This window comes from Haemorhous mexicanus, chromosome 4 (genome assembly GCF_027477595.1).
Source record: "Haemorhous mexicanus isolate bHaeMex1 chromosome 4, bHaeMex1.pri, whole genome shotgun sequence".
Taxonomy (NCBI): domain Eukaryota; kingdom Metazoa; phylum Chordata; class Aves; order Passeriformes; family Fringillidae; genus Haemorhous; species Haemorhous mexicanus.
Window position 1 is genome coordinate 50,764,169 of NC_082344.1, and position 26,935 is coordinate 50,791,103.

At 42.6% G+C, this 26,935-nt stretch overlaps 2 protein-coding genes across 2 annotated transcripts in view; one reads left to right on the plus strand and one right to left on the minus strand.

Annotated features, from left to right (window-relative positions):
- The window catches only part of SCFD2 (sec1 family domain containing 2), a 187,972-nt gene extending 167,874 nt beyond the window's left edge, over positions 1 to 20,098 (plus strand). Inside the window, exons 6-9 of the mRNA XM_059844840.1 lie at positions 5,274 to 5,419; positions 8,934 to 9,068; positions 14,361 to 14,480; positions 18,428 to 20,098. Coding sequence (XP_059700823.1) covers positions 5,274 to 5,419; positions 8,934 to 9,068; positions 14,361 to 14,480; positions 18,428 to 18,520 — 494 coding nt within the window. The 3' untranslated portion in view covers positions 18,521 to 20,098. The remainder of the gene's footprint in view (positions 1 to 5,273; positions 5,420 to 8,933; positions 9,069 to 14,360; positions 14,481 to 18,427) is intronic.
- Positions 20,099 to 21,565: 1,467 nt separating this feature from the next.
- RASL11B (RAS like family 11 member B) lies at positions 21,566 to 25,485 on the minus strand. Its single transcript, XM_059844841.1, has 4 exons — positions 25,340 to 25,485; positions 25,192 to 25,248; positions 23,983 to 24,059; positions 21,566 to 23,145 (listed from the first exon to the last, which is right to left on the minus strand). Exons 1-4 carry the CDS (start codon positions 25,461 to 25,463, stop codon positions 22,678 to 22,680), a joined length of 726 nt encoding a protein of 241 aa, XP_059700824.1. The 5' UTR covers positions 25,464 to 25,485; the 3' UTR covers positions 21,566 to 22,677.
- Between the last annotated feature and the right edge of the window lie 1,450 nt (positions 25,486 to 26,935).

The following is a 26,935-nucleotide window of genomic DNA, read 5'->3' on the forward strand; positions in this document are numbered from 1 at the left end:
GACAAGGTGAGAGGCAGCAGACCTGAGGGTGAAACTTCTCAGCATCACTGGAAGTTATTGGCTAATGCCCCACCTGAATGGAAGGGACGTCCTTGATGGGAGTATAAATCGGTCCTTGCCACAGTGCAGCCACTACTCTGAAGACAAAAAAGAGGGTATCTGAGAATAATTTGCAAAAGACTGAGCAAGGACTACTGATCATATGGGTCCTAGGGTGGTATGCTCATAAAGCTCTATATTGTTTAGTAAAACCTGGAGTTTTACTGAGTTCTTGCAAGAACATTATTGGGAGGCCTTACTGGACTTACAGACCATTTACCATTGCTTTATTAGCATCTGTGTTTTTAATTAAGATATGAGCAGCCTGAGGGAGCAACTGAATGGTTCCCAAATGAATTTGTTGCATTAATTTCCTTCAGAAAGCACATCTGAGCCTAACTTAAATTCCTCCTGCAATTAATTAATGTAATTTATTGTAGTAAGTTCTGTAGTTTTTCTCTGTGATTGTTCACTGAATTGACAGGTTTAATTTCATGTAACATGAGAACCAGCAGTACCAAGCTTGCAGTGCTTCATAAAAATTGATATTACGTGTTGTGCTGTTGGATTTTGGCAAGAAGAAGGCAATAAAATATTCCTGTAGTATCGAAATATCCAAATGACAGATATTAAGGCCAAAATTAAAAAAAAAAAGAATTACTCTCCTAAGGTAGCTCTAAAATTCATATTTAATCATGCAGGTATGTGGCCAGATTTTCACATGTGCAGCTTTAGAGCCTGAGATCCAGCAAAGTTCTTATCTACATGGTCTGTGTCCCTTGTACACCAAAGAGCAGTTTCCAGAAGAGGGTTCAAAGACTTGATGCCAAAAACAACCTTTCCAAGCACAGTGCTCTTCAGGGAACTCCAGAGCTTGCAGGATGTGTCCCTAGATAATAAAGACCAGATAATGTGCTGAAATGCCCTTGGAGACAGACATGTGCAATCCCTGGGTGCTCAGCACTGCCAAAGTGTGGATGCATATTTAAAAGCTGAAGCAGAGAAATAGGATTCTAAATTTAGTTAACTCTTAAAAAAAACCATCCTGGGTTTTTCTTTCAAATGGGAGATGTTTGTTGTGATGAGAATAAAACTACAAATTGCATCTTTGTCAGTCACAATGCTGCCTTCCGTGGTTTCCTTGGAAGAGGATCAGATGCACACTCCTCCTGTCATAGCCACCAGATCCATACCATCACTTGCACTGCATGGTGCTGGGGACTGCCCCTAAACACATAATTGTTTTCACTCTCCATGTGCCAATCAAATTAAATTTATAGAAACACAGAGCATTAATTTTTGATATTGTGTGCATTTTCCCCCCCTGTTCTAATGTTTTTCCCATATGCTGCTATTCTGTTCTTTCCTCCTGTTCCCTATCTTTTCTGCCTGCCAGCATTGGCAGTCCAAATTCTGGGCTGCATCAAGAGGAGTGTGGCCAGCAGGCTGAGGGAGGTGATTCTCCCTTTCTGCTCTGCTCTTGTGGGACCCCTCCTGGAGTGCTGCATCCAGTTCTGGGATCCCCAGCATAAGATGGATACAGAACTGTTGATACAAGTGCATAGGAAGGCCACAGAGTTGATAAGGGAGGACCTGTCTGTCCATCCAGCACCACACATGCTCTGGCTGGGGATGTAGAGGACAGAGCGAGCACAGAGCAGGACCCTCTCCAAGCCCCAGGGATGATGTGCTGCAGGGAAGCTGTCACCACTGTGTCTGCCCCTTCACTCTCTTCACTCAAGGGCTGTAGATCACACCTTTCTTCAGAATTCCCCCAAACTAGAAGGGAATCAATTACAATTTTTCACCTTCTGCTGGTGTAACTTTAGGGAAATGGCAGATTTCTTGTGTTCTGGCCTGTCCTTCCTTGTCCCACAGTGTCACACTCACTTAGCAGCTTTGCTTTTTAGATGCATCAGAGAGCATCAGACAATTCAGTACAAATCAGATGCAAGAATAAAGATTCAAATGTGTGGCAGAATCCATAAGGAAGAAAAGTGACAGGAGAATTATACAAATTGCATCCTAGATTTGGGGGTTTATGGAATAAAGATTCAAATGTGTGGCAGAATCCACGGGGAAGAAAAGTGACAGGAGAATTAAACAAATTGCATCCTAGTTTTGTGTTTTACACTTTTTTTTTTTTACCCTGCAAAAACCAGCAATGATCTGTGTACACATTTGTAACTTCTTTTGCATAAAAAACCTTAATGCACAAATATACCAAAACTACTGAAAACATATGGTTCTGGATATGCATATGTAGGTCCTTAGATTTATCTGCTAGAGAAAGAAGGGCCCACATTGCTATGCTATCACCCAAAGTATAAAAATAGAAGATTTTCATTAATTTAATATCATAGTGCTGTATTTTGAGTTCTGACCTTCAAGGAACCCTTTTATCTCTTTTGTTCTTCTGTCTTTTGCTGACAAGCATATTAACTCTGCATATCTAGAAAATAATGAAATCCTGCATAATGAAATCCTGATGCTGGATTTTCTCTCCCTCAGAGTGCAAGTTTGCTGGTTTAGCCCATGATTCAATGTGTGCCTCTGAAATGGCTTGGTTATTCTGCTGGCCCTGTTCCAGGGTTTGCAGGGTTTACATTGGTTTATTTCTGTAAAAGGGTTATAGAGACAGCCTAAGGTGGAGAGAGCAGATGTTAATACCAATAAAACAGAGTGGAGTGGTAAACTTTCAGCTTTCCTAAACTTTCAACTTTGTAAGAATTATAAGCCTAGTGATATCTCTGAATTATTAAAGTCCTCCCAAAAATGTTGATAATTATCATACTGCTTTAGAGAAAGAACAAGTTTGTTTAAAATGTCTTTATGTGTACCAAAAGAGACTAAGCACAGTGAAAGGTTTCCTGAAACTCAGGTCTGAAATTCTCATTTGTTACATTTTGGAGGTAGAGGGGGGATAATCAACCACATGCTGCTCTTTAATTATAGATCTCTGTTATGGGTTCACAGTGCCCATGTCCTTTCTTAAAACATTTTCCTTCCAGTTTCAGAAATCAGTAGAAAAGCTGGTCCTGTTTGGTTCCTGGATCACTCAGTACTATAGAAAACAGCATCTCCATTCATTCTCCTTTTTTCAAACTTTGTGTGAAAATGGATTAATTGTGGTAATAATGGTTATGCAGATGTGTTGCTTAAATGTACTTTGTCTCATGAAAAAGTTCGTAAGTCTTATCCTGGTAGGCACTGAATGCAGCTCCCAACAGACTCATTTTCCTCACTGCAGAACTAGGTTATGTTCTTTAAAATCTTGAGTCTTCTTCAGGTTAGTGGTGATTTTCTTTTTCTCCACAACTGGGCTTCTTCAAGTCCAACAGGAAATCCCAACATTTTATTTAAATGCCTTTTCCCATATATAATAGAGCTTGAGATTCAAAAGAATTCATTCAGCATGCTCTCCAAATGGCATTTAACTTCCCAAGAAAAAACAGTAACAGGAAGTTTTGTTTTAATTAGTGCCTGAGCTGTGCAGCAGCTAATGTATTCCACCTCTTCACTGTTGTAAAAGGGGCAGATTTCTTGGGAGCTTGAAGCGAGCAGAGTAGAGGGATTGTGTTCTGCTCTCCGTATGCTGCAGAGCCCCATTTGCAGGGAAGGTGTGAATGGGAGGTGATTTGTAGCTGCCTGCCACTTGTAAAGAACAAGCTTCTGTTGTTCTCCGGGCTGGAAAGAAACCGGGCTCCCCTCTATAACCCTAGAGCAGTGCAACAGGTAGACAGCAGCCTTCAGAGATTTTGATTTCAACAATAAGGGATTGTTAAGAAAACTTACTTTTTCATTTACATTTAAAAAAGAGGTACTGGATGTCAGGCTGGAAATAGATATATCCCTGGTTTCCTCAGACATGATATTTCTTGATGGAAAGTCCCAAGGAAGTCATATTTTAGAGAAACTTTGAAAGTACACTGTCAAATAGTCTCTGTACATTTTGCATTTATCACCTATTTATTGATCTTTTTAAGTACATAAGGATTCTCTCCTTAGTCAGTTGCAGAGAAAGTTTGTTCAGGGATCTCCTACCCAAAAATCCAGGTGCCTTCTTGACAGTCTGGATGCCTGTTTTCAGTGCCAGGCTCCAAGGGTGCAGCACAGTGCAAGCTGGACCTGCAGGCAGACCCTGCCCTCTCAGCAAGATTCTGCATAGACATAGAGGTTTGCTGGTGCAGGATTGGTTTCTGAACTGGAGGATGGACACAGAAGCCACTACAGCAGCATCCCTGGAGAAGACAACAGCAATAAGCAGGAGTGTGTTGGTGTGAGCATGTGGCAAGAAGAGTTATTTTGTGATGGATTTTCTGCCATAGGGATGAAGAGTCAAGCAAGCAGAGAGGCAGGCAGAGATGTCAAGAGGAGTAGAACTGTGTTGACAAGACAATAAAAATATCAGGTGACCCACTTAGCTCTCACTTGGCTAGTTCTCATCAGCAGTGGAGTCAAGAAAGCATTTATTTCAATGCTTCTGTACAATATTGGTCATATGGTGAGGGGGATGGAGCCAAGACTAAGACATTCTTTTTTCCTAGGCCCTGTCTGGCCAACCAGAGGGACATTTTAGGTGGTCCTGTAATTGGAATTTAGCCTTAGTGGAAGATAAGCATTATACCTTAGCAAAAGTGCATTGGAAAAATACATTAGAGGTAATAACTCTGCCACTTTGAGGGATAGGAAGGATAGGAACTTTTTTTGTGAAAATGCAGCTCTTTCCAATGTCTGGCTGACCTTTCTGCTGTATTTAGCACAGACTCCTCCATTTTTCTTGTCACAAAGGTAGGAAATGTATTTGGAGTGAGCAGGCTGCTGGCCAGGGAGGAGCAGTTCCCTTTTCCATGGCTGTTTACCCAAGCAGACCAGCAAACCAGCTGGCTCCCTCCCACATAACAGGGGGCTCTTTGGGGTCTGCTAGCATGGAACCTTCTGTTGGCTGTGAGGAGCAAAACGTCCTCTGTGCTGATGAAAATGCTGCTTGATTGAGGTTACAAAGAGAGGCACTCTTCACTTTGCCTGCTGTCCAGAATTTTTGCCTTCTTGCTTATCTGCAGAGACTTGTGCCATGCTGAGGACATGCTGCCTAACAAGCCCCCGAGTTTCTAGAATATAATACAATGAAAATAATTTAAAATTTCCTCCCTGTTACCCCTTTCCTACTGTTTATTATCAAAACACACAAACATTTTTCACTCACTCAGCTGCGTGTTTCTTTATTTCTTTAGGCTGTGACTCGTCACTGAACCTGACATCTCAGAAAGCCACAGATGCCATGGACGGTGTCTTCCGGTCCCTCAGGGATATTGCCAGGGTCCGAATGCACATGAAACAGTTCCATTCCATACATAATCCAGGCAGCAGCACCCACCAGGCAAGTGTAGCTTTCTTTTCCTTGTGTTTGTTATTTCTTTAGCCTGCTCTCAAAATTACAGCAGTAATTTTGTGGATGTGCTAATCCTACACATTCTGCCCACGAAGAAGATTAAGCACAGATTTTATAATTGACCCAGTCATCAAAAACTTCCTCAAGTCCTTTGTCCAGACTCAGGCATATGCATATCAATGTCAGCTCTGAGGAAGAAATTTAGGCTTTGCTCTGCAGCACTGTGGAATGACATGGATGCCTGTGAAAGGCCGGGCTAGGTCAAGATGGCTCTCGACTTGGAATGCTCAAGGCAGCGTGAAGCAGGATGTCTGCATGCATACTGCAGCTGTTTTCTTGTTGTATTTCCTCTCCTGTCCCTGTAAGCATGAGGGACAAACCTGTTTATCAATAGGTCACAAAAGCAGCTTCTGTTTCTGAAATAGGAACACATGATCTACAATACTGCTTTAGGTGATCAGGACTAATAGACAGTGGTTTTCCTTCTCTCTGTCTCTCCTGAAGACCTTTCCCAGTTAAAAATGGAGTTCTACAGCAGAAAGTAGTGACTTAAAGAGAGATCATTCTAGCCTTGAGCCATAAAAAACTCCTTCCAAACTCCTAATGGTGCTGTATGTAGTGTTCCAGCAAAAGGATGTAGTTCAAATTAAGCATTGCTTTGTAAGAACATGAGTGTTGCAAAATGTCACTGGAAATCTAAGGTGAAGAAAATCTGTTCCTGAAGCCTTCCAGCAGTTGGGACCAGTCTGGTGTCCAAAATGGGGAAAATTGTTAAACATTTAATGCAGTTCAGTGCAGGGGCAGTGAGATGATAAGAAAAGTTTCCTGGAAGTGTAATTAGCATCAGTATGTCCTTTGGATGTAATCCACTTTGCTTGCTTAGGGATAAGTGCTGGAACACAGCAAGGGATATATTAACACCTTGCAGCCCCTTAATCTAGTCATGCAAGGGATCTAGTTGCTTGAGTAGGACAAACCTTCCACTGAGGGAAGTCCAGGAGATTTATGATAGTAGAAATAAGCAGGCAGTATGTGATTGTCCATGATACTTATGGCTCTCTGGAAATGGGCCTCTCTTTTGACTGGCAGGGGTTGTGTGCGATCAGTTCAGCTCCTCAGAAGAAGTAGTGCCCGTCCTGTGACCACACTCATTGCCAAACCTGCCTAGTGCTACAGGAGTGCATTTAGCCTCTACATACTTTTTCACTTTGTCTGTTAAAAGCTGGGAAGCTTCCATTTCTTCTTAAGACTCATGAACAGGTTTCTATGGGTAAGTAACTGGGAATTGGATAGCCTCTTAGAAGGACTTTTCGTAGCATTGTAGTTTGTATGTCGTACATAAAATGATAAATGTTTTCATCAGGTTATCAAACTAGTTCATGTAGTGACCATGCAAGAACAGAATTTTACCTGTTATTGAAGCTACTTTCGTCTTGTTCTAGGTATATTTCTGCCTTCCTTCTTCCCATCCTCCATTCCTTCTTCCATCCCTCACTTTCCTCTCCTCATTTGCTCTCTCTGTCTCTCTGTTTCTCTCTCTTCTCCCCTTTATAATCTTGTATGGGGTGTGTCCCATAGCTATTGAGGTTTTTAACAGCTATTTTAAACAAATTTGTGCCTGCCAAAATTAAAAGTTGATCAAAGTTTCATTATACAAGATAGAAACCAATGCAGGTTTTGGGGGTTGTACCAAAAAACCCCCCCTACAAATACAGTAGATTAATTTCAAGTCATAAAAGATTTTTAGAAATATTTGAAACCATTATACTTAAAAAAGGTAGGGGATCATACTATCTGTATTTTAGTATCTATGTAGTCTGACTGGGTTGTTTTGAAGGGCACTGAGTTTTGGTGCTGAAAATTCAAACATGTAAAATCATAGCTAATTTTTGACGTCTTTTGAGTAGATAGTTTTGTCTGAATGATATTTTTCATTTCAGTCAGATGATGTTTTTCCTTTAATTTTGTGGAGTAAGCCTCTCTGTTAAACTGTGATTTGATCTCTGCTCCAAAAATACTTCATTCCTAATGTTTTTCTGTTCCTCATCTATGAAGATATTAAACAGATTTTTATAAATAGGACTTCATGCCTGCATGTGTATTTTCAAACAGTTGTTTATTGCGTGACTAGATTTGACAGAAATTTTGACATGTTCTAGAAGATCCTGCAGCTCATGTCTGCTGTAATTTGCTTTGTTGGCTCAACTAAAAATTATGCACATGTTGTAAGAACTAGATGAGTTGTATAATTCTTTGTTGACAGCATTGTATTAAAAAACTGTAAGCTTTGCTTCTCACTCTAAAGTGTTGGATGAAAAACATTTCTTTAATGACTCCAGAAAATTTTAGTTTCAAGCCAAGTGGTTTGTGTTTTATTTTCCATCAATTTTTACTTGCAATATGTCTTTTGTAGATATCATCTTTGCAAAATTAATGATGTTGCACTTGATTCCTCTAAGTAATCTACAGGATGATATATACCTGGGGTAGTCCCAAAACCAAATAAGTGTGCTAATTTTAGAGCTGCTCATTTTCTATGACAGTTGCACTTTCTGATGTGATCATGGTTCTGTTGCAGTTTGGGCAGAGTTAGAAGCAGTAAAACAAAGCTCCATCTGTAAACCAGTTAAGCTTGAATTTTCATTGAAGATCATTCCATTGGTTCCTAAAAGTTTTATCTTAAAAATTTTTTCAGTGTGTCAGAGTGGTTTAAACCTTGGTATTGGAATGTGGAGATTATTAGGCTACTACTGTACTTTCAGCCTGGATTTGTGGATCCTGAAGAGGATACAAGCTTGATCTTTGGGAGTAGACCTTCCAGTATGATGACCATTTGTACCTTTACATTTTCCACCTCTCCTAGCTCCTAACTTCTCTGAAGCTCTGACATTCATGGTAATGATGGGGTTGTTTGGCCTGTTGTTCAAAAGTCTTCCACAGATGGAAGTATTATCTGGAGTGCCATGGCCATAGAAGCTAAAGGACTAACAGGGACTCCTTAGCTGTGCTCTCCCAGGGACAAACAGGCATGTTGGTCTCTTCCCTTCCCTGCTGGTATCCAGACTTCAGTGGGGACATGACACTTGGAATAAGGCAGGAGTGATCACTTAAAAAAAAAGTCCCGGTTTAGGTGTTTGTAAAATCATTAGAAAAGTAATGAGGTCTGGGTGCACAATGGGCAGCAGTCTCATCCATGTGGCTATCCATTTCTGTATTACCTCCAAGAAGATTCTAGAGAAAGTAAAAGTCCCCCCTTTCTTCCCTGTCTCTCTTTACTGATAAAATACACATGGGGCAGGGTAAATGTGTGGCTCTCTTCCAGTCCTTTCAGTCTAATGTTGTGCTGGTGCACACCATCTGCAGTCAAGGTCACAACCTCTCTGAATGCTTTCATTTCTGGGATAATTATTTCTGTAACCTTTAACAGAAATAAAATATTTAGAATCATGGTTGCACTGAATCTAAACGGTTTTACTCACAATGCATGGTTCTCTTTGTGCAGGCTTCCTACAAACCTCTGCTGAAACAGGTACTGGAAGAGGTCTGTAATCCCGATCGGCCCGATCCTGTTGATATTGAGCACATTTCATCAGGCCTCACTGATCTCCTTAAAACTGGATTCAGCATGTTCATGAAGGTAAACCAGCCTTCCCAAGCTCATCTGTAAGATTTTCCTGAGGTCAGAGCATCATGCAGCAGTAGTTGATTTTATTCTATTGTTCAGCACAACTTAAGGGGATAAGGTTAGGAGCATTAAATCCTCGAAGGGGGGCTGGGAATAGCTTGAGGCATCACATTGCAAGTACAGTGCAGACAGGTAGCACCTGCTGAACAAAACAAGAGGCATGGAGCAGACTGAGCATCTAAATAAGGGTCATGGTGGACACCAAAATAAGTATGATATATCTGGGAAGAGGCAAAGTGGCTTTGCTAAAGGGAAGTCATGCCTCCCATAGCTTTTAGAGCTCTTCAGAGACACCCAACATACAAATTGATCAGAGAGTGTCAGTTCATATGACCTACCTGGCATTCCAAAAGGCATTCCACATGACATCCCATGTCATCAAAGGACTTTAAGGACACTCAGCAGCTTTGAGATAGGAGAGAAGTAAGTATGAACAATCTGGTCTCACAGGGGATGAAGGATGAGCTCCAAATTCAGTATCTTTTCTATATTTGATATGGTTCAACTAGTACCACAGGGGAGGGAAGGAAGCCTGTAAGCTAGAAATTTTTTTGTGGATCCTCTTAGCATGTTTTAAGGCATACTACAAGAATTACTTTGCCTTACAAATTAGCTTGTGCTAAGTGTCTGCTAGATATTTCAGAGTTGAAGTGTGGAGTAGCCAGCATGTTGTACATTCGGCCTTGTTTTACTGCATATCCTGAATTCTCCATTGAAAACAACCCTAAATTCACACCAAACCACATCAGTACTATGGTTATGAGTACAGTACATTTCTGTATTGTGCCCAGTGTTTTTCCTTTAGTTTTACCACTGCCACCCCTCCGCATGGAAGAGACATCAGCAAACTGTGTGAGGCAGTGGACACAAGTTGCAGAAAGGGAAATTCCAGTTGAATAAAGGAAAAGAATTCTAACAGGAAGAGTGATTAAGTGCAGAGAATTCTCCCTCTCTGGGATTTCAAATGCTGGCAAAACAAAGCCCTGAGCAACCTGATATAATTTTGAAGTTGGCCCTGCTTTGGGCAGGGAGGTGAACCAGATGACCTACAAAGACTCCTTCCAATTGGATTCTGTGATTCTATGGTAATAGAATTTTTTTTTTCTCCTTTGTGAAAATTCCTGCTAGACCTGCATTTAAAGTCAGGTGACAAAAATAGTTTTGCCTATTGTCTTGGTACTGTTCTAGAACCCAGTATCAGAATAACAAAGTTATTTTTCTGTTATTTCAAAGAAAGCTAGTATTGAGCACATAATCAAGTAAGCCTAAAATCCAGTGCTTGTTTTCAGAAATCTGTTTCCACAGTTGAAATCGGTTTCCAAGATACATTCATTTAGGTTCCTAAATTGAAATTCTCAGTTCTTCAAAGCTAATAATAAAGCCCTAAGACAACAGAGGATACATATAGAAAAAGTGACCCAATATATCTCCATTCTTATGTCAGAACTGAAAAATTTATGCCAACACTCCAAAAATAGTAGAGTTAAAAACACATTCCACTATCAAACAAAGTAACCAGGCTGTTATACCCAAGTAATTTTTTTAATTACTGGTTTCATTTACCAGTAATATTCACAATTCTATTGATTTCATTGTATTTTTTTATTGCAGAATCTTTAGGCACAAATATAGGTTATTCTTTAAATGGAAAAAAATAAGAATATAAGGACTTCAGAAGGCCTAAATGGTTAGATGGAGACATTGACACCTTTAACTAGCTTGGGGACTAATCTGTCCTTTTAGAAGGGGTGTGTGTGCGTGTGTGAAAGAGAGAGGGACATAAGTAATTATGGCAATACGTACCTCTAAGTGAATCTTTCCTGGTAAGACAAATATCCTACCATAAGGAATATTTCAGAGATGAGCAAGTGAACTTTGTGTAGGGTAAACATTTCATAGGCATCATCATATACTTGACAAATATGTGTCCATGCTTGCTCCCTTAGTTTGTAGCCTGGCTTGCTGGCATGGGCTCAATTGTTGCATTGAATGAGTGTCTGACCAGCCTGTATTTCTGACACAATCACACCATCAGCACAGTAATTATTTTGTGAGCTTCCTTATTTTTGTTTCTTTCTCAATGCCTGAATACAAATGCCAACTCACATAAAAACACTTTGGTGATTGCCTCAGGTGTGTTAGTTCAGGACAGACTTTTAAAGACATCTCTCATCCAGAAGTTGTTTGTCTGGCAGATGTGTTTGTTTTGAAGCTAAGGGATGGTGAAGGGAAAAGGCCTCCCTGCTTCAAGGACTCCTATTTTGACTACTGCTCTAGATGACATGTTTTATGATCATCTGAGCTGGCTATCATTGATACCAACTGCCCTACACAGCAGCCTAGTTTCTGGTGATTGACATGTTTTCCTTTTTCCAGTTATTGAGCTAAATTATTTGGTTTCTGGTTGGTCACAAATAACAGAATCATCAGTGTTGCTGTTTTTGTTGGGCGAGTTACAGAACAATAACAGTTGATTTTGCTGACTTTCCTCAGGGAAAAAAACTGTGTTTTGTGAGCTGCCATGAGCCATGAGAAAACACCTGTTCTCTAATGCCTTCCTGCTTCAGTTTTAGAGTTTTATTTACCCTGTTTCAGTTTTAGAGTTTTACTGACCACTGCTACTCTGTTTTACCACCTCCTCCTCCTCCTCCTTTCTCTCTCTCTCTCCTCCACACAGACACATGCACCAGCAAAGAGCCCTGTGACCACCAGCATCCTGAGCACACCCTGTATGGTGAGCTCAGAGCTGGGGAGAAGGCCCTGATGTCCTACTGGGACACTCTAATGGCTCAAAGCACCATCTCCCCTTCCTTTGGGCTCTTTCATGTCAACATAATGGTTTTGAGGGGTTTTTGGTTAATCTTCTTAATTGCCTGAGACAGCTCTCTGAAATGTCTAGCATTTTGAATTGAAAATGAATTTCACTCAGGGTTTTTTGCAAAATTCAGATTTCACAGTAAATTCAGAGGCAGTGGAAATGTCCCAAATCAAATGAACTATAGAAGGATCCCAGAAGATACACATTTATTTTGTTGCAATCCATTTCAGTTCTTCTTCTCTGTCACTGGAATGAGTTGTGTTCAGCTACGTGCAGCCAGTTCCTTCAAAAGAGAGAGTCTTGGGTGGTTGTATTATCAAGCAAACAAACAAAACAAAACAAAAAAAAAAAAAAAAAAAAAATTGGCAGAAACTTGCATTCTTAACACAGCCAAATATTTTGTACCCAAAGTTCTGTCCTCCTTCAAAACACTTACACATAGCATAACAAAATTACAGATTCCAAGACCCTTTTCATGTCTGTTTTTATTTAATTTAGAGTTTGCATGCCTAATAGTATTTTTAATACTCATTTCTGGAATTTGTGGTTTGAACTTTAGTCTTCTGAAAAATAGTAAGTTTTATATAGGCACCATGTGTTTGGATCCAGGTTTATTTTGACTGAAGGAAATGATTTGTCAAGACATTTTCTCTTTAGCAACCCTGAAAGCTCATGATCTCCAATTCTTATACTGGGGGTCCTTTCAGTGTGCCCAATGTTCTGCATGCATGTTTACTATGAGTTTGTTTTTACTGGGAAAGATTTTAGGAATCATAGAATCCCAGAATCCCAGAATATTCTGAGTTGGAAGGAACACACAAGGATTATCGAGTCCAGCTCCTGGCCCTGCACAAACCATTCCCAAGTATCACACCATGTGCCCAAGGGTCATATCCAGGTAGGCCTGGTGTTGGGACTGGCAGGGCTGTTCCAGTGTCCTGGAATTGTAGTGTAAATGCTATCAACAAAGTCAGAGAGTAAGAGACGAAATACCCAGTATGCAAATACTCAGCTCACTAATACATCTGTCTAAGGCTTTTGTACTAGTTTCAAAAGCTCAGGAATTCAAGAGCTCCTTGCCTGGGAAGCAGCATTGAACAGGGAACCAGCCCCATGTAATCAAAGCCAGCTAGCCTGGAGGGAGAACATAGCATCTCCCTGTGCTGGCTTCAAAAGGAAGAGTCCTTGCTGAAGGTTACCAGGCAGAAAGCCTGACAGACCTTCAGGATGAAAAAGTGCCAAAAGACTAAATATAGGAAAGCCACAATAAGAAAAAGAAGAGGAGCTGTACCCCCAGGATCTGGAGCCACGGGGATCAAAGCAAGCTGCTGTGGTGGGGAAAGCAAAGGAACCCTGCTCTGCTCAAGCATGGGTTGACACCAATTTCATTCTGTCAAGTGAATGCTGTTAAAAGCCTACGCTCACACAAGGAGAGGAGGCAGAGAGTCTAAAAAGGAATTAAACTATTTTGTCACTTTTCAGAACCGAACATTTGGAGTGTTTCATGCTCCAGGGTGATGTGACAAGAGCAATTGCATGGGCTCTGTTGACATCCCTCCTAAAGACTGGATCAAGGTAGCGACAGGGGAGTGTGTTTTCTCAAGAAGGAAACAGTTTGCTAGGAAACAGCAAAGTTATCAAACTTCTAGAAGTGGTTAAGAGGAAACTGATGTAAAGCATCACCTTCACGTTTAAAAGTAAAATACACATTTAAAATTAATTAAAGCATCACCTTCACATTTAAAATTAATTATGAGGTCTTAACTGAAGTGGAATATTTGTGCCATTTTAAAGATAATTGAGGAAAAATGAAACAAGTATTTTCTTGGAGCAAAAGGTTCTCTATGTTAGTTACAAGGTAGTCATAGAAGCATTGAAAGCTCTGAATTAAAACAAGCTGTAAACTGATTTTATACTATAATGGACCTTATTTATTTTTATTGGATGAATTGTGAAAGATTATTCACTGCACCGGTGAAAACATGTTTCATAAAATTCTTTTCCATGTTGACCTCAGGCAGGGATTCTAGCATGTTTGGGCTGGACTCCTTGCTTCTGCTGGGTAGTAATTTACCCCTCATTCCCTAAAGTCTCCTGTGTATGTGTCCAAAGTAAACATCCACCCAAGTACTCTCCTCCCTCTCTGGGAAAGGGAAGAAACTAATGAAGAAGGAATGGAGGGAGAAACCCACAGACTTAGGAGAAACTCCCATAGGTTTCAGAGGAATCCATGGAGACTTTTACTTCCCTGGAAACAGTTAATTAGTTCTAACTGGGCATCATCCCCATTGATTTCCCTGTCAGCTGCTACAGCATTCCCTGAATATTTCTTTCTTTGGTCTTCCTCTAGCCACTTAGGGAGCTGATCATTCCCTGGATGGACCTGAATGAAGCGAGTACAAATAATGCTTTTCTTCATTTTACAGGTGAATCGCCCTCACCCTGGTGATCATCCTCTTCTGATCATCTTTATGGTTGGAGGAGTGTCAGTCTCCGAGGTCAAAATGGTGAAGGATTTGGTAGCATCACGCAAACCTGGTACCCAGGTACAAACAGCTCTAAGCATACAGTTCCTGTCCAAACAAAAACTAAGAAAATTCATCAGTGTTCCCTATAACACTGGTACCAAACCTACAGAAAGCCACAGCCATATGGGCAGGAATGATGCTAGGATTTTGCTGTGAAACATCTGTAAACAACAAGTATTCAGGCACCAAGGGTCTGTTTTTTCACATTGTAGTCAGCAACAAAAGTTCAAACTCAGGTTGGAGAGTTCAGAACAGATTAGCATTAATTTGAAGTAGCCATGGTGTCTCAAGAGATTAGTTTCTTTGTATTCTTTATAAACAGAAAGGTTTGCTGCCCAAAAAGCTACAGGGTCCCTGGTCATCCATCTACGGGACATAGTGCAGGGATCCTCAGGATCCCTGGGTACCACCTAGTGACTTACCAGTGGTAATCCTGCAGGCATGCCAGTTAGCAATGGTGAGGAGCAAAATAAATTAACCTGGATAGAGCTGTACTCTTCCTGTGTCTGGCCAGGTGTCTCTGATAGCTGACCACTAGACCTTAAGTAGCCTGAAGCAGGTTATGTGGAGAAAGCCCCAAGTCTCTGCATCCCTTGAATGTGCCGTTGGACTCCTGGAAGGAGGATGGTTCCCACAGTGAGGTTTCAGTAATGTCCATGTGGCTGATCTTTGCCTCATTTACTCTCTGGCAGCAGAACTTGACTACAGTAACTGTCATCTGAATGGAGGAGGGAGAGGAGGAGGATGGGTGAGCTCTGGTGGTACCTGAGGTGTTAAAAATCATCATTAATTGTGGAGGACCAAACAGGTGTCTGTTGAGTACTGCAGATACATAGGGTAATACAAAGACTCTAAAGTGCTGTGTAACCAGCTGCATCATAGACATAACTCTGCTTTCCAGGGTGGCTGGTAAACATCTTGTTTTCAAGTCCTGTTGAAGGCGGTTTTGATTAGTGAGAAGTCATTAGCAAAATGGAGCCAACCATAGGCAAAGCAGCCCCTCAGTTTGACATGTGTTTCCATGTTTCAGTTGTCTTTGCAAGGCAGTCTCAAGCAGTATTTTGTAAGATGGAATACCATTTTAGCAGGTTTTTTAAAATCTGATAACACCTTTCTTCCCCATTAGTCTGCTGCTAATCTCCTCAAAATAGCAAATTATATTTTCCTTCTTGGAGGGGAATTGAGTTGTGACACACTGATGGACGAGTTAATCCACACACAAAATGTGTTAAGACACCCTGAAAGATAAACAGAGGGTTAACATCTGAGTTGGTTGAGAACTATGCAGGGAGATTTTCAACTAGCTTTCTAGAGGGACTTAAGGCTTGACAGTGGTGACATGGGATCTGGTGTTGCTTTGCTTTGGCTTAACCCTGGCAGCAGGTCACCCTCTGAGGCAGATTCCTAAAGCATTTTAAGCTTTTACTGCATCTTGCCCTTTATCCAAATGTGCTGTGTTAGAGGTGAAAGGACTTTGGGGGAGAGGCATGAGGAGGAAGAGAAAGAAGACACTAAGCAGTTGTGCAAATCTCTCACAAAAAAACCAAGTTTGCAAGTTTGTTGGCTTTACCTGGATTTCTGCACCATAGTTGTGAATATGCACCACCTGTTTAGGATTATTCTCTTTCAAAAAGCCAGGCATTTATCTAACTCAAGCCAGGATTTAACAGAGCCTTTTTGTGCTGTTCAGGCAGTCAGGTTCAGGCCTCAGGAAAACACTGGCCTTCCAAGTCCATTCCAGTCAAACAAAACACTAACATTTATACTAATTACTGGCTTTTTGAAAACTGCAGAAATGTATAAGTGCAAAAATTGAGTAAAGTAATTGAAGAAAAACTGACAGGGTGCTCTGATTACTTCAGCAACTGTTTGGAGTTGAAGCAAATGACATTTAAGTGTGGAATAGGAGACACATGTTTCCATCCACAGAACTGTTCTGCATCTGAATCTGAATGACAATTTTATTTCTCATGGACAAGCACAAAGAAATACAGTGTTTTCTATGAAGCATTGTTTTTGGATTGTGGTAAATAGCTCCCCTTAACTAGTGAGAAGTATCCTATTTTTGAAGGAAGAAATTATTTCTCTTTTTCTGCTTTAATCAGGAGAGTAGTAAAGGGCAAAGAGCATGAGAGAATGTTTCTCCCTCCCTTCTCCCAACATTACAACCATCTATGTGGTCGTGGCTGAGGCCAGCAGACTGATAAACTTTCAGATGCTCCTTTGGATGCTGACTGCATCCTTCCCTGCCTTCAGCTGTGCCGGGGGGAAACTTCCCATTGGAGTTCAGTTGGTCAGGATGGGAGCTCCTGGCTCTTCCACCTTGGCTGCCACTAGGAGGGGATAGCCCTTCAGGTGAAGTGTGAAAGACAGGCATGGTCTACGGAACAAGGAGAAGGGCTGCAAAGGACTGTCCTGAAGACAACTGCCTGGAGAAGAGATGGACATTACTTCTCTGGGCAATTCATGAAAGAACAAACATTCACATTTATCCCCCTCAACAAGCCCTTGGAGATACTGGAGGGAAAGAAGTCCTTCTGTATTCAGGCATCTTTTCTGAGACTTTAAAGTTGGAGATCTCATTTTTCGCTCTGGGCTTGCTATTTGTTGCACAAATCCCCTGAGGATTCAGTGGTAGGACTCCAAGAAGAAATTGCTTTTATCTGTCAGTGGCTATTGTTGATGTTTGGCTTGTAAACTAGAAAAACTTTAGTAACATGTCCTTTCATGTTTTTCAGAGTTCAAGCTGCATGATAACAGGATGAGCACATACTGTACTATAGTCTGATTCTCATGTAACATAAGTAAGACAGTGTCAGCCTTTGGCACCTGCAAGTTACAGAGACTTTTTCAGGCTTATGAAGGAAGAGATAATCAGTGTCAGTTTGCTGCAGATTGTGTGGGAGGACAAGGGAAGAGGAGAAGTGAGGGGGAGGCTATCACCAATACAGAAGGGATCTCTTCAGTATCTGAAGTGAAAAGATGAAAGAAAGAGCAACAAAAAAAGTTGAAATGCAGCATTACCACATACTTAAGCTACATGATGGACAGCACAAGGCATTTGATAGCTGCTGCAGTAGATGGACACACATACTCTCTTGTTGATGTTTGTGCTTCCTCTCCTTGGTTTTGTGCTGAAGAAGCAAATTCATTTTCAAGTGAGCTAGAATGATTAAATCTGCCCCCAGATCCCAGCCTGCAATCCTGACCCTACGGACACTGCTAAGCTGGGGGCTCAGTAAGAGCAGTGATTTCAACCCTGGCTTAGCTCCTCACAGCAAGAGTGTACACACTCACTCCTGGATGATAGCTTTGCTCTGCAGAGAAGCCTTCACACCACATAATTACATACTCAGGGAAAACAGATACTTGCACCTAGCAGGATGTCTATCATTGTTGTAGTGAGCAATGGTTTCATTCATCAGACCCATCTGGGATTAAAAACTGGAAGAAACCAAAGTGATAACATCTGATAGCGCTGAAGGTTGAGCCTGATGTGCAGAACAGCCTGTGCCTGGTCTGAAAAGATGGTTTGGAACCGGGAGTCTGGCTTTCTGCAGCAGGCACTTCTGTGGTGCTCACCTTACATTCAACTGAGAGGAAACAGGCATCACTCAAATCTGTGCTATAGGAGAGGAAACCCCAGCTTCATCAGCTGGTACCTTACAGTAAATGCACTGGCAGTCACAATAAATCAGCAGGTAAAATGTGGGCAGAAATGTGTCAAAGCACACATTCATTAAGCATACAATGCTAGCAGTCATTATGCTCCTTAAAGCGATTTAACTGCAGTTATTAGTGAGCAGACAATTTTGCTGGACAAGGTGTATTGCTCTATCAGTAAACACCAGAGGCAGACAGCCTGCCTAGAGCTGGGTAAAGCAAACAGTTACTGTCTATGGCTCATTAGTACTGTCTCAATCCCTTTCAGCTTGACTTGTTGCTTCTTGTTCCCCTTCTTTCAGGTAATTGTGCTCTCCTCTGTACTCCTGACACCACACAGAGCTGTTGAGCTGCTGTTTGCCTCAGACCGTCTCCAGCCTGACGCTCGTATCTGATGGGGGAGGCTGTGGAAAAGATGAGTGTCTTGCCTGGAAACATCAAATCCCTGCTCTGTCACTCTTCTCAACAGCCCTCCAAAAACTGATGTGTCAACTGCTGCACTTACAGCTCCAGGTGTACAGCTGGGTATCTGGCTGCAAGGGAACACCTGCAACTCATGGGCAGCTCTTAAAAATGGTCCAGTTGTCTGACAACAAACCTCCCCTCCTTGACAATAGCACTTCACAGTGCTGAATCACTCCCTGCCTCACTCAGCATGGTGAGGTTGATTGTTTGTAATAATTCCCTAGCAAAGGAGCAGCTGAGATGCATAATTTGCACTCCCCAAGCAGTACCATTTTTCCTGATGGTTTTGCTGGGTTTGCTGGTGGGAAATGCTGCTGAGGGAGTGAGAGGCTAGCAAAATCCACCTTCTGCCATGCTACTTTGCAAGGTGTGTGCCTTATACAATGTTAGCAGCGTCTGCTCTTACTTTGTCCCTCACTCCAGAGAGATCATGGAACACAGCCCTGATTCAGCTGGCACAGCAGCTCCCAGTCTGTCCATGCTCTTTCAGCAGGACTGTTGGAGGCTGGGAAGCAGAGCCAGACTCAAGGGCTGGGTTACATGGCTGCTTCTCTCTCAGCTTTCCATTTCCTGCACTAGTTTCTCTGCCCACAGTCCCAGAAGAAAAGACAGTTTCTGGTGGCACACATCTCTGTAGATTTACGCAGGAGGCCAGATGGGCTGTGATGGTTTGATGATAACCCTGAAAGAATCCTTCCCTCACATGCATTTAAAAAAGAAAGAAGAAGGAAAAAAAAAAAGGAGGCATGATCCCATTTTCAAGAGGCCACAGCACAGATTCTTTCTGGAGCTAGATTTCTGAACAGCATGATTAGAAAACAGCTTTTATTTTTAATTTATGAACATGAAATAGCTGCAATCAAATTCCGTTATGTAATTTTTCTTTATGAAACTTTGCTACAATCTGTGATGAAAGAGCAGCAGCCAATAGAGATTTTAATTGCATATAGCACCGAGATTTCCAAATTGCAACATAAAATGGTGGAGCTCTAAAGGTGCATCCTCTTGCTTCATCCAAGTAATGCTACAACTAGAGCTTACACTGAGACGAGAATGTGAAATTAAGTGACATTCACTCTATCATAGCATTCTTTATTATGCCAAAGGAGCAGATTAAATGGGAAGTAGTTTTTTAAATTTTGTTCACTAGCTAGCATTAGTTCTCCTAAATGTTTATAATGGTCTTCAGAAAAGGGTGCATTTTGGTTTAAGTTCAATTTTGAGGGTCTAGAAGGAAACAATGGACTGATTATAAAGCTTGAACAATGTCGCCTCTATGGAAGAGAAATTTATAAGAATGACTATAGAATGGAACTTTGTGCTATAAAAATGAGAAATGCTATGAGATTGCAGTATCAAAAGCTCAAGGAATAGTTTGAATAGAGCAACTGGAAAGCAAGTAGCTGGTCTCTTGGTTTTTCTGTCATTCTGTACTGTTCAATCTTTCTTAGAATATGGTTATTTCATAAATTCCATAATCAATAAAGCAATGCTCTCACAATGCCAAACCTAATCTGCCTTCTCCTTTTCTCCTAGTATGCAGAGCTCCACATGACAGGACTGCATATTCCTGCAATCCCTTTTACTTTTGCATTATTTGATTGCCCCTAGGAATCTAGACCGTCGGTCTTGGTCCTAGAACATTCCCTAAACTCTGCCTATAGCAGAAAGGCTTGCCTATGTTCAGTGGCCATTGCTGAGCTCAGGTACTCACACCTCTGAGATGCTGCTGCTTTCCTGAGCTGATGGAGGCTGCTGGTTGTGGTCTCCACCCCCTCACCTCTCTTTCATCAAATGCCCTCAGGCCTCTGACTTGGCCATCTAAAGACCTGCTGTATTGAGGAGGCAGGGGCTGAGTCTAAGCAGACACAAGTGATCTTGCACTTCCTCTGGGTCAAGTAGCTCCTTTGACTGAGACAGGCACTAGCGTCCAAGGCCCACACACACACTTTGGAGGAATCTTCTCAGCCCTTGAGGCCACAGCTGTGGTAATTGATGCTACTTATGGACCAAAAGTACAGTGGAGTCTTTCCAGTGGCCCTAGTGCAGTAGTAAGCTGATTTGTAGGAAATAGCTGTAGCAGCTACATGGACCCTGTGCTGGGGGAAAAGGTCAAGGGATGAGGGATCCCCTGCCAGTCCCATGTGAGTAGAAACAGTACAGAAGAAAGTTTCATGGGCAGGTGCAAGACCATGTCAGAGTGTCTGAGCCCTCTGCCTGCAACACCAAGCAATACTCAAAAGGCAAAAAGAAGAAAAACCATAAAGCTATTCTTGGGAAATTGATTTACTTTTCTATTAATAAGCTAAGCACTATTTGGTATAAGTTCAGAGTGGAAGGGGAAGCTCAGTTTTGTTTGCAACTCCAATCCTACATCACTTGGCTAGTAACTCATGGTCCAAAAGATTATCATGAGCAGGACCCTGTCAGTTTCCCTGCATGGCTTACTGCAGCTGTGTGTGGCATGTATGGCCGTCAGCCTAGTACCAGCACAAACTTCCTCCTCAGGCAGGCTTTTAGTAAAGCTACTTTAAACATCAAAAAGATAGCTGAAGACTTGCAATTTGATTAAGCTCTTCATGGTGACATAGCTCAAAACAAATTTTTTTTAAAGAAAGTGGCAGTCACATATAATTCATGTTCTTCCAGGTTTTTACCTACTTCACACTATTCCTTTCTCACTAAAGGCCAAAGTATTTTTGACAAGTAGAAATGAAGAATCCCATTTTAATTTGAAAGGTCTTTGCCTTATTCAGTTCCTCTCCTACAAGAATTTCTTAAAAGGAAGTTGTAAAGCACTTGGGAGAGCAAAATCCCTGTGGTTTATGCTAATAAAGCAACAGCACAGGCAGGAAAGGACACCTTGCTGTTTCTGCAGGGTATGTTAACTACCTTAAGAAAGCTATTACTTTGTCCCAACATTTCACTGGTTGTTACTCCTTGTTTCTCACCCCGAAAGAACACACAAGGAAACATGCAATTCAAAAATTTAATGTTGTACCAGACAGTAAGAATGAAAAGTCCACTCCCTAGGAGGAGTAACTGTACACAAATAAATAAGTTACAGTTTAAACAAAAGCACAACTGGCTTTTTAAAGTGCATGTGTATAAGGCCCTTAGGCTCTGAACTCCATTGGTTCAATATTAAAAAAAAATTAATTATTTATATAAAATCTGCCATATGTTTAAGAATGAAGAGGGTCTGGCTCAGCTCAGAACAAGCCATCATCTTCATTGCCTGGAGCCAGCCATGCTTCAGACCTTTTGTTCTTTTTGCACCTACTGCACACAGGAGAGAAAGAGAGAAAAAAAGGAGGTCTTAGAATGGCATCTGTATTAGACTATCACTCCACACACATTCCTCAGAAGCTCCATGTTGGATCATTTAGTCTGGAAAGTACTTTAAGACAGTAAAAGAATTGTTTGTAATTAGATATGTTTACACCCTGTGGACAATAGCTTTGCATACAAAGTAAGGTCAAGTTGTCAGCAATAACATGGCTAGTAAAAAATAAAGACCATTGTTTACAGTCGATGCTCAGTCCTGTCCACTTATTTTACACTTATTTTTACAGAACCATTTGATGTTTGCTTATTTGTTTTGAAATACACAGAAAAACACAGTTCTACTGTGCAATAAAATTAAACAGTTGCATCATGCTGTCCTTCATCCATGTGAGAACAAAACTCAAGCGGTTACTTCTGAACAGGGACCTGCAGTTCAGGGCATTTCCCTGCTCAAGTTGAGTTACAGCAAAAAGGTTGTTTCTGCACAAATGAAAGCCAAATCTGTCCAACTGGGGAAAAGGCAAATTTTTTCATTTTCTGAAAAGTTCCCTTTCCAAATGAAAATATCTGTTCAGCAAGTCGCATCCTAGAACTTTTTCAGGTTTTTGGGTTTTTTTTTAATCTCCTTTTCTAATCTGATACTGTTCCTTTTTTAAGCAACTGCTTAAAGACTTCTACCATGCAAAAGGCTACTCAAACCATCCTTCTGTCACAATACCTTGGATTCTACATGTGCCAGTGTCAAACACCCCAGGTTTCAATCTCAAGCTAAACATTGGGTGGACCAAGGTCTGAGCTGTCAAACAGAAGTGACAGTCCTCACTTTGGCAGACAAAGCTTGCTTAAACCTTCTCTTCAGATCCTGCATGTTGGGTGATTTTGGCCGTGGAATAAGAGAGGTTCTCCTCCTCTCAGGGGTGCTGGTTATTTGCTGTTTATTGACTTCTTTACAGAGGAGATGGAAGGCATTGAAGACGTTATTATAGTTTTCACTGACAGATACTTCATAGAAAGTACAGCCCAGCATATTGGCCAGCTGAAGTCCCTGCTGAGGCTCCACCTCTTTGATATGCAAGAGATCAGCTTTGTTTGCCACAATGACGACAGGGACCATGTTCCCTGGATGCAGCTGTCGAACATGATGGTAAAGGTGACTGAGTAGTTCAAAGCTCTTATAGTCAGTGATGGAGAAGACAATCACCAGGGCATCGGCCCAGCGAATGCATCTGTTCAGCTGCTCGTTACAATCCAGACTGTGGTCATGGATCTGAAAAATGAATGGTCTCAAATTAGATAGCTGAAGTCACAAAAGATTAAAGGAACCTGTCTTCAGGACTCTGTAAAGCCAAATAGCATCTTACAGCTTCAGACATATATTTGGATTTCACATAGTAAGTATGAACTTAATCTGAGCATAGCGAATAAATGCAGATGTTGATTCAGCTGCAAAAAGCTGGAATTTAACACTGGAGCTTGCCATACTCAAATGGAAAATTGACCTGAGTAGTTCTGCATGCAGAGAAAGACTTTGTAGTTCCACAGAATGGGAAATTAACTGGCTAGACAGTAAGTCTGGGGAAGCAAAGATATGAGCTGGAAGCATTTAGACCTGGAGTGCTGCCCAGTTCAAAAAGGCAACAGTCCAGCATTACTCAGGTCTATACATTTAAAACTTCAACTTGTGACACACTAACAAGCACAGCCACAATGTAGCAGACTTCACTTTGTCATACACATTTATGAAGCTTGTTGGGCAGTGGTCATGACATTTATTTTCTCATATACCATATTTCACATATACCAGTTTGAATTGTTTCTGGGTTTGTGCCTAATGTTCCCAATATACAGGAACAAGGCACTTCAGTAATTCAGCCACTCAAAAGTAACGGGCCTCCAATGAACAAATGATTCATTGAAACAGTCTCTCAACACTGCTGGCTTGACTGGTTAAAACACAAGTTACCACCTCTCCCACAAAGAACACCAAACTCTGAAACACACAGCAAAACATTTTACAGAAAAACCATAACAAGATGCTGCACAGAGGGATGCAAGCGCACAAACATTTAGAGCTACTCTGGTAGCATGGCTGCATCTAGCTCACCTGAACTCCTGGAGTATCTTGCACTTGGATAGCCAACATCTCTCCATCTATCTGGATGTGTCTGCTGTAGAGATTACCTGACAAGAACACCAACAGGTTCACAAGTACAGTCACCACTCTACAGACAAATGTTGCTTCTGCTGCCCATTGGTTGTGTAGGGACAGTCATATCACCACTCATGAAGCAAGAAAGCAGTGTTACAAGCTTTTTGGGTGTTAATATTTATGATATTACTAGAAACCTGGGATTAAATAATGAATTTACTTGTATTGAAGCAGGGCATTAAATGGTAGGCAACCTGGAACTTTTAACACTCTTAAAAGACTGTCTTATCTTGAATGATAAAGGTAAGAGTGCAAAATAACCAGCTTTCATTATGTAAAAGAGCAGTTTTCTTGTCATTTAGTATTTCCACAATTTAGTGAAGCTCCTCTTTTAAAGTTTTCTTCCAAATTTGCCCTAAACCAAGACAAATACATTTTTTGGCTCCTTGTTGGCTGGCCTATAAGATTTTCTGGGTTGGTTGTTTTTTTATTTTTCATTTGTTTGGCTTTTTCAAGTAATTTCCTCAACAGAAAGCTGTCTGTTTCACACCGGCATTAGTTCAGACTCTGCACTGTACTCACTGAATGAGGTATGTAACATCACCCCTCCATTTCCCCCTTTAAACTGGCCCTGCGTAGCCCATGCAGCTGCTGGCACTCAGTTTGCAGAGAACAATACAACAGTAGGTTTACAGAATGTCTTGTTTTAGCTACAAGACTCCTTCCAAAAAGGGGTACTTTCACCACATAAAGTGAATTCTATCAGAGACTTGCAGTACAACCCATCTCTAGAGCTGCTGCGACCACAAACCGCATGTGGCTGTGCCTGGCGTGCCCCTTTCTGGGGGCTGCGAGCAGACCGGGGAGGGAAGGGGCTCTCAGGGCGTCAGGAGCCGCGGAACCCCGAGGATTCGGACCGCTGCCAGCACCGGCCGAGCGCCCCACAGCCCCGGGGGGAGCGAGCTCTTCCCTCCCCACCTGGGTCCGGCTCAGCGCTGCGGTCTGCCCGCTCTCTCTCAGGGCTCGCAGCCCCAGCCCAGGCAGCCTCAGGGGATACTCCCGCCGGCGGCAAAGCGGCCGGGGCCGCGCTCCCCCGCCCCGTGGCGCCCCCCGCCCGACCCCATCCCGGCGGGAAGGAACAAAGCCGCGCCGCCGCCCGCCTACCTGCGTTCCGCTCGTAGTCGCCTATGAACCGCCGGGTGAGGAACCGCACCACGAGAGCTGCGGGCAGGCACAGACAGGCACCATTAGCCGCGCTCCGCCGCCGCCAGCCCCCCGCCCGCCTCGCCCCAGCCCGGCAGCTGCCCCTCACCTGTCTTGCCCACGCCGCTGCCCCCCACCACCGCGATCTTGACGAGGCGGGGCCGGGCGGTGGCGGGGCCGTCGCCGCCGGGCGCGCACTCGGCGATGGTGCACATGCTCTGCGTCAGGCGCATCCCGGCCGCGACCCGCGCCCAAGCTACCGCCGCAGAGCCCCCGGCCCTTTTCTCGCCCCCACGTCCCGCCCCAGCCCCTGGCGGCCACTCAGAGAGCCCGAACACCGCCCCGCCTCGCCCCGAAACACGCCCCGAAGCACGCCCCGAAACGCGCCCGGACCGCGCTCCGCCCATGCCGGGCAGGGTGAGCGGCGCTGGGGGGGCTCACGGCGGACTCCGCGCCTCGGGTGGAGAAGGATGGCAGAAATTAGGAGGTTGTGTGTGTGTAACCTCCCCGCTCTTCGGGAGTCAAACACCCGCAGCACCCTGACGGGGACGGGTCGAGCGTTTCCGAAGATCTCAGCTCCGCCGTCTACTCCCAAAATCCCGCCAGGCTGACTGAACGGCGCACGGCATCCATAAAGGCTCAGCCACCGCCTGGTGCCCGGGCTGGTGGCTACATCGGCCCTGTGGGTGTCAGTCTGGGTCATACACCTAACCCTGCCGCCCCACACCTCCCGATGCTTTGCCTTGCCTTGCCTTGCGTTGCATTGCTTTGCTTTGCCTTGCCGAGAGGTGCTAGTAGACTGTGAACCACACCTAGTGCTGAGCAGTGCTGGGTGCGAGAGAGGAGCTGCTCTCCTTGCCAGCCCCCGGGCCAACAGCAGAGGTGATGGTGGATTAGCTTTGTGGGTAGTGGGTGTATTGTAAGGCTACTATGGTCATGGGGGGGGGTGGAATTTTTTCATAGGTGCAGTTTAAAAAAAAAATAGATGGGTAAAACAGATTTATAGAAAGGTATTCTAAGTCAAAAGGGGAAAGGCCAAGAGACACAATTAGAAATTAATCAACAAGGCTGAAGGACTCAAGGACTTGAATACAAAGAAAATACTGGATTTCTTAATGCCAGCGCAGCAGAAATGAACTGGACATTGTACCTTGAGCAAAGGGAAAGGGTCTCATAGAAGATTATCTGGCATCTTTGTAATTAAGGTCGTTAGAAATAGAAAGCCTAAAGGTGAAAGTGAAGAGCATCACTCTCCTAAGAAAGTTTTGTCTTCAAGATGAGTAGATGCAGAAGATAAATAATGTCAGCTACAAGTAGTTACATCAACCAGGAAAAAAGAAGCAGGGCAGTGCAGTCATGTGGTGAGAAGGGCATACAGATTGAAGGAAGTCTGGCAGCATTTAGAAAACCAAGAAGTATTTTGCTTCTAGTTTTAATAAAGAATGCAGAAGGAAGATGAGTAATAGGAAGAAAGTCATGGGTAATTACTATAGTGGGGGAAAACAAACAATCTCATGCAGTGTGCAAACAGGCCAAGCATGAGGAGATGAGGGTGAAAGGAGCACAAACTTTCACTTTAGCACTCAAGTCATTCTAGAATACTTGCATTGAAGAAAGGGAGGGAAATAATTTATAATACTCTAGACAAATTTTGAAGGAAAGAATAATTAAAGATATGAGAATAAATGAAATAAAAATTACGTGT

What these genes read in the sequence shown, in the direction of transcription:
- RASL11B (XM_059844841.1), bottom strand. Translation starts at nt 25,463, where the DNA reads ATGCGCCTGACGCAGAGCATGTGCACCATCGCCGAGTGCGCGCCCGGC. An exon ending in CAGCGGCGTGGGCAAGACAG is followed by an intron (nt 25,249 to 25,339) that starts GTGAGGGGCAGC and finishes GCCTGCCCGCAG; the next exon opens with CTCTCGTGGTGCGGTTCCTC. An exon ending in CGACTACGAGCGGAACGCAG is followed by an intron (nt 24,060 to 25,191) that starts GTAGGCGGGCGG and finishes TGTTCTTGTCAG; the next exon opens with GTAATCTCTACAGCAGACAC.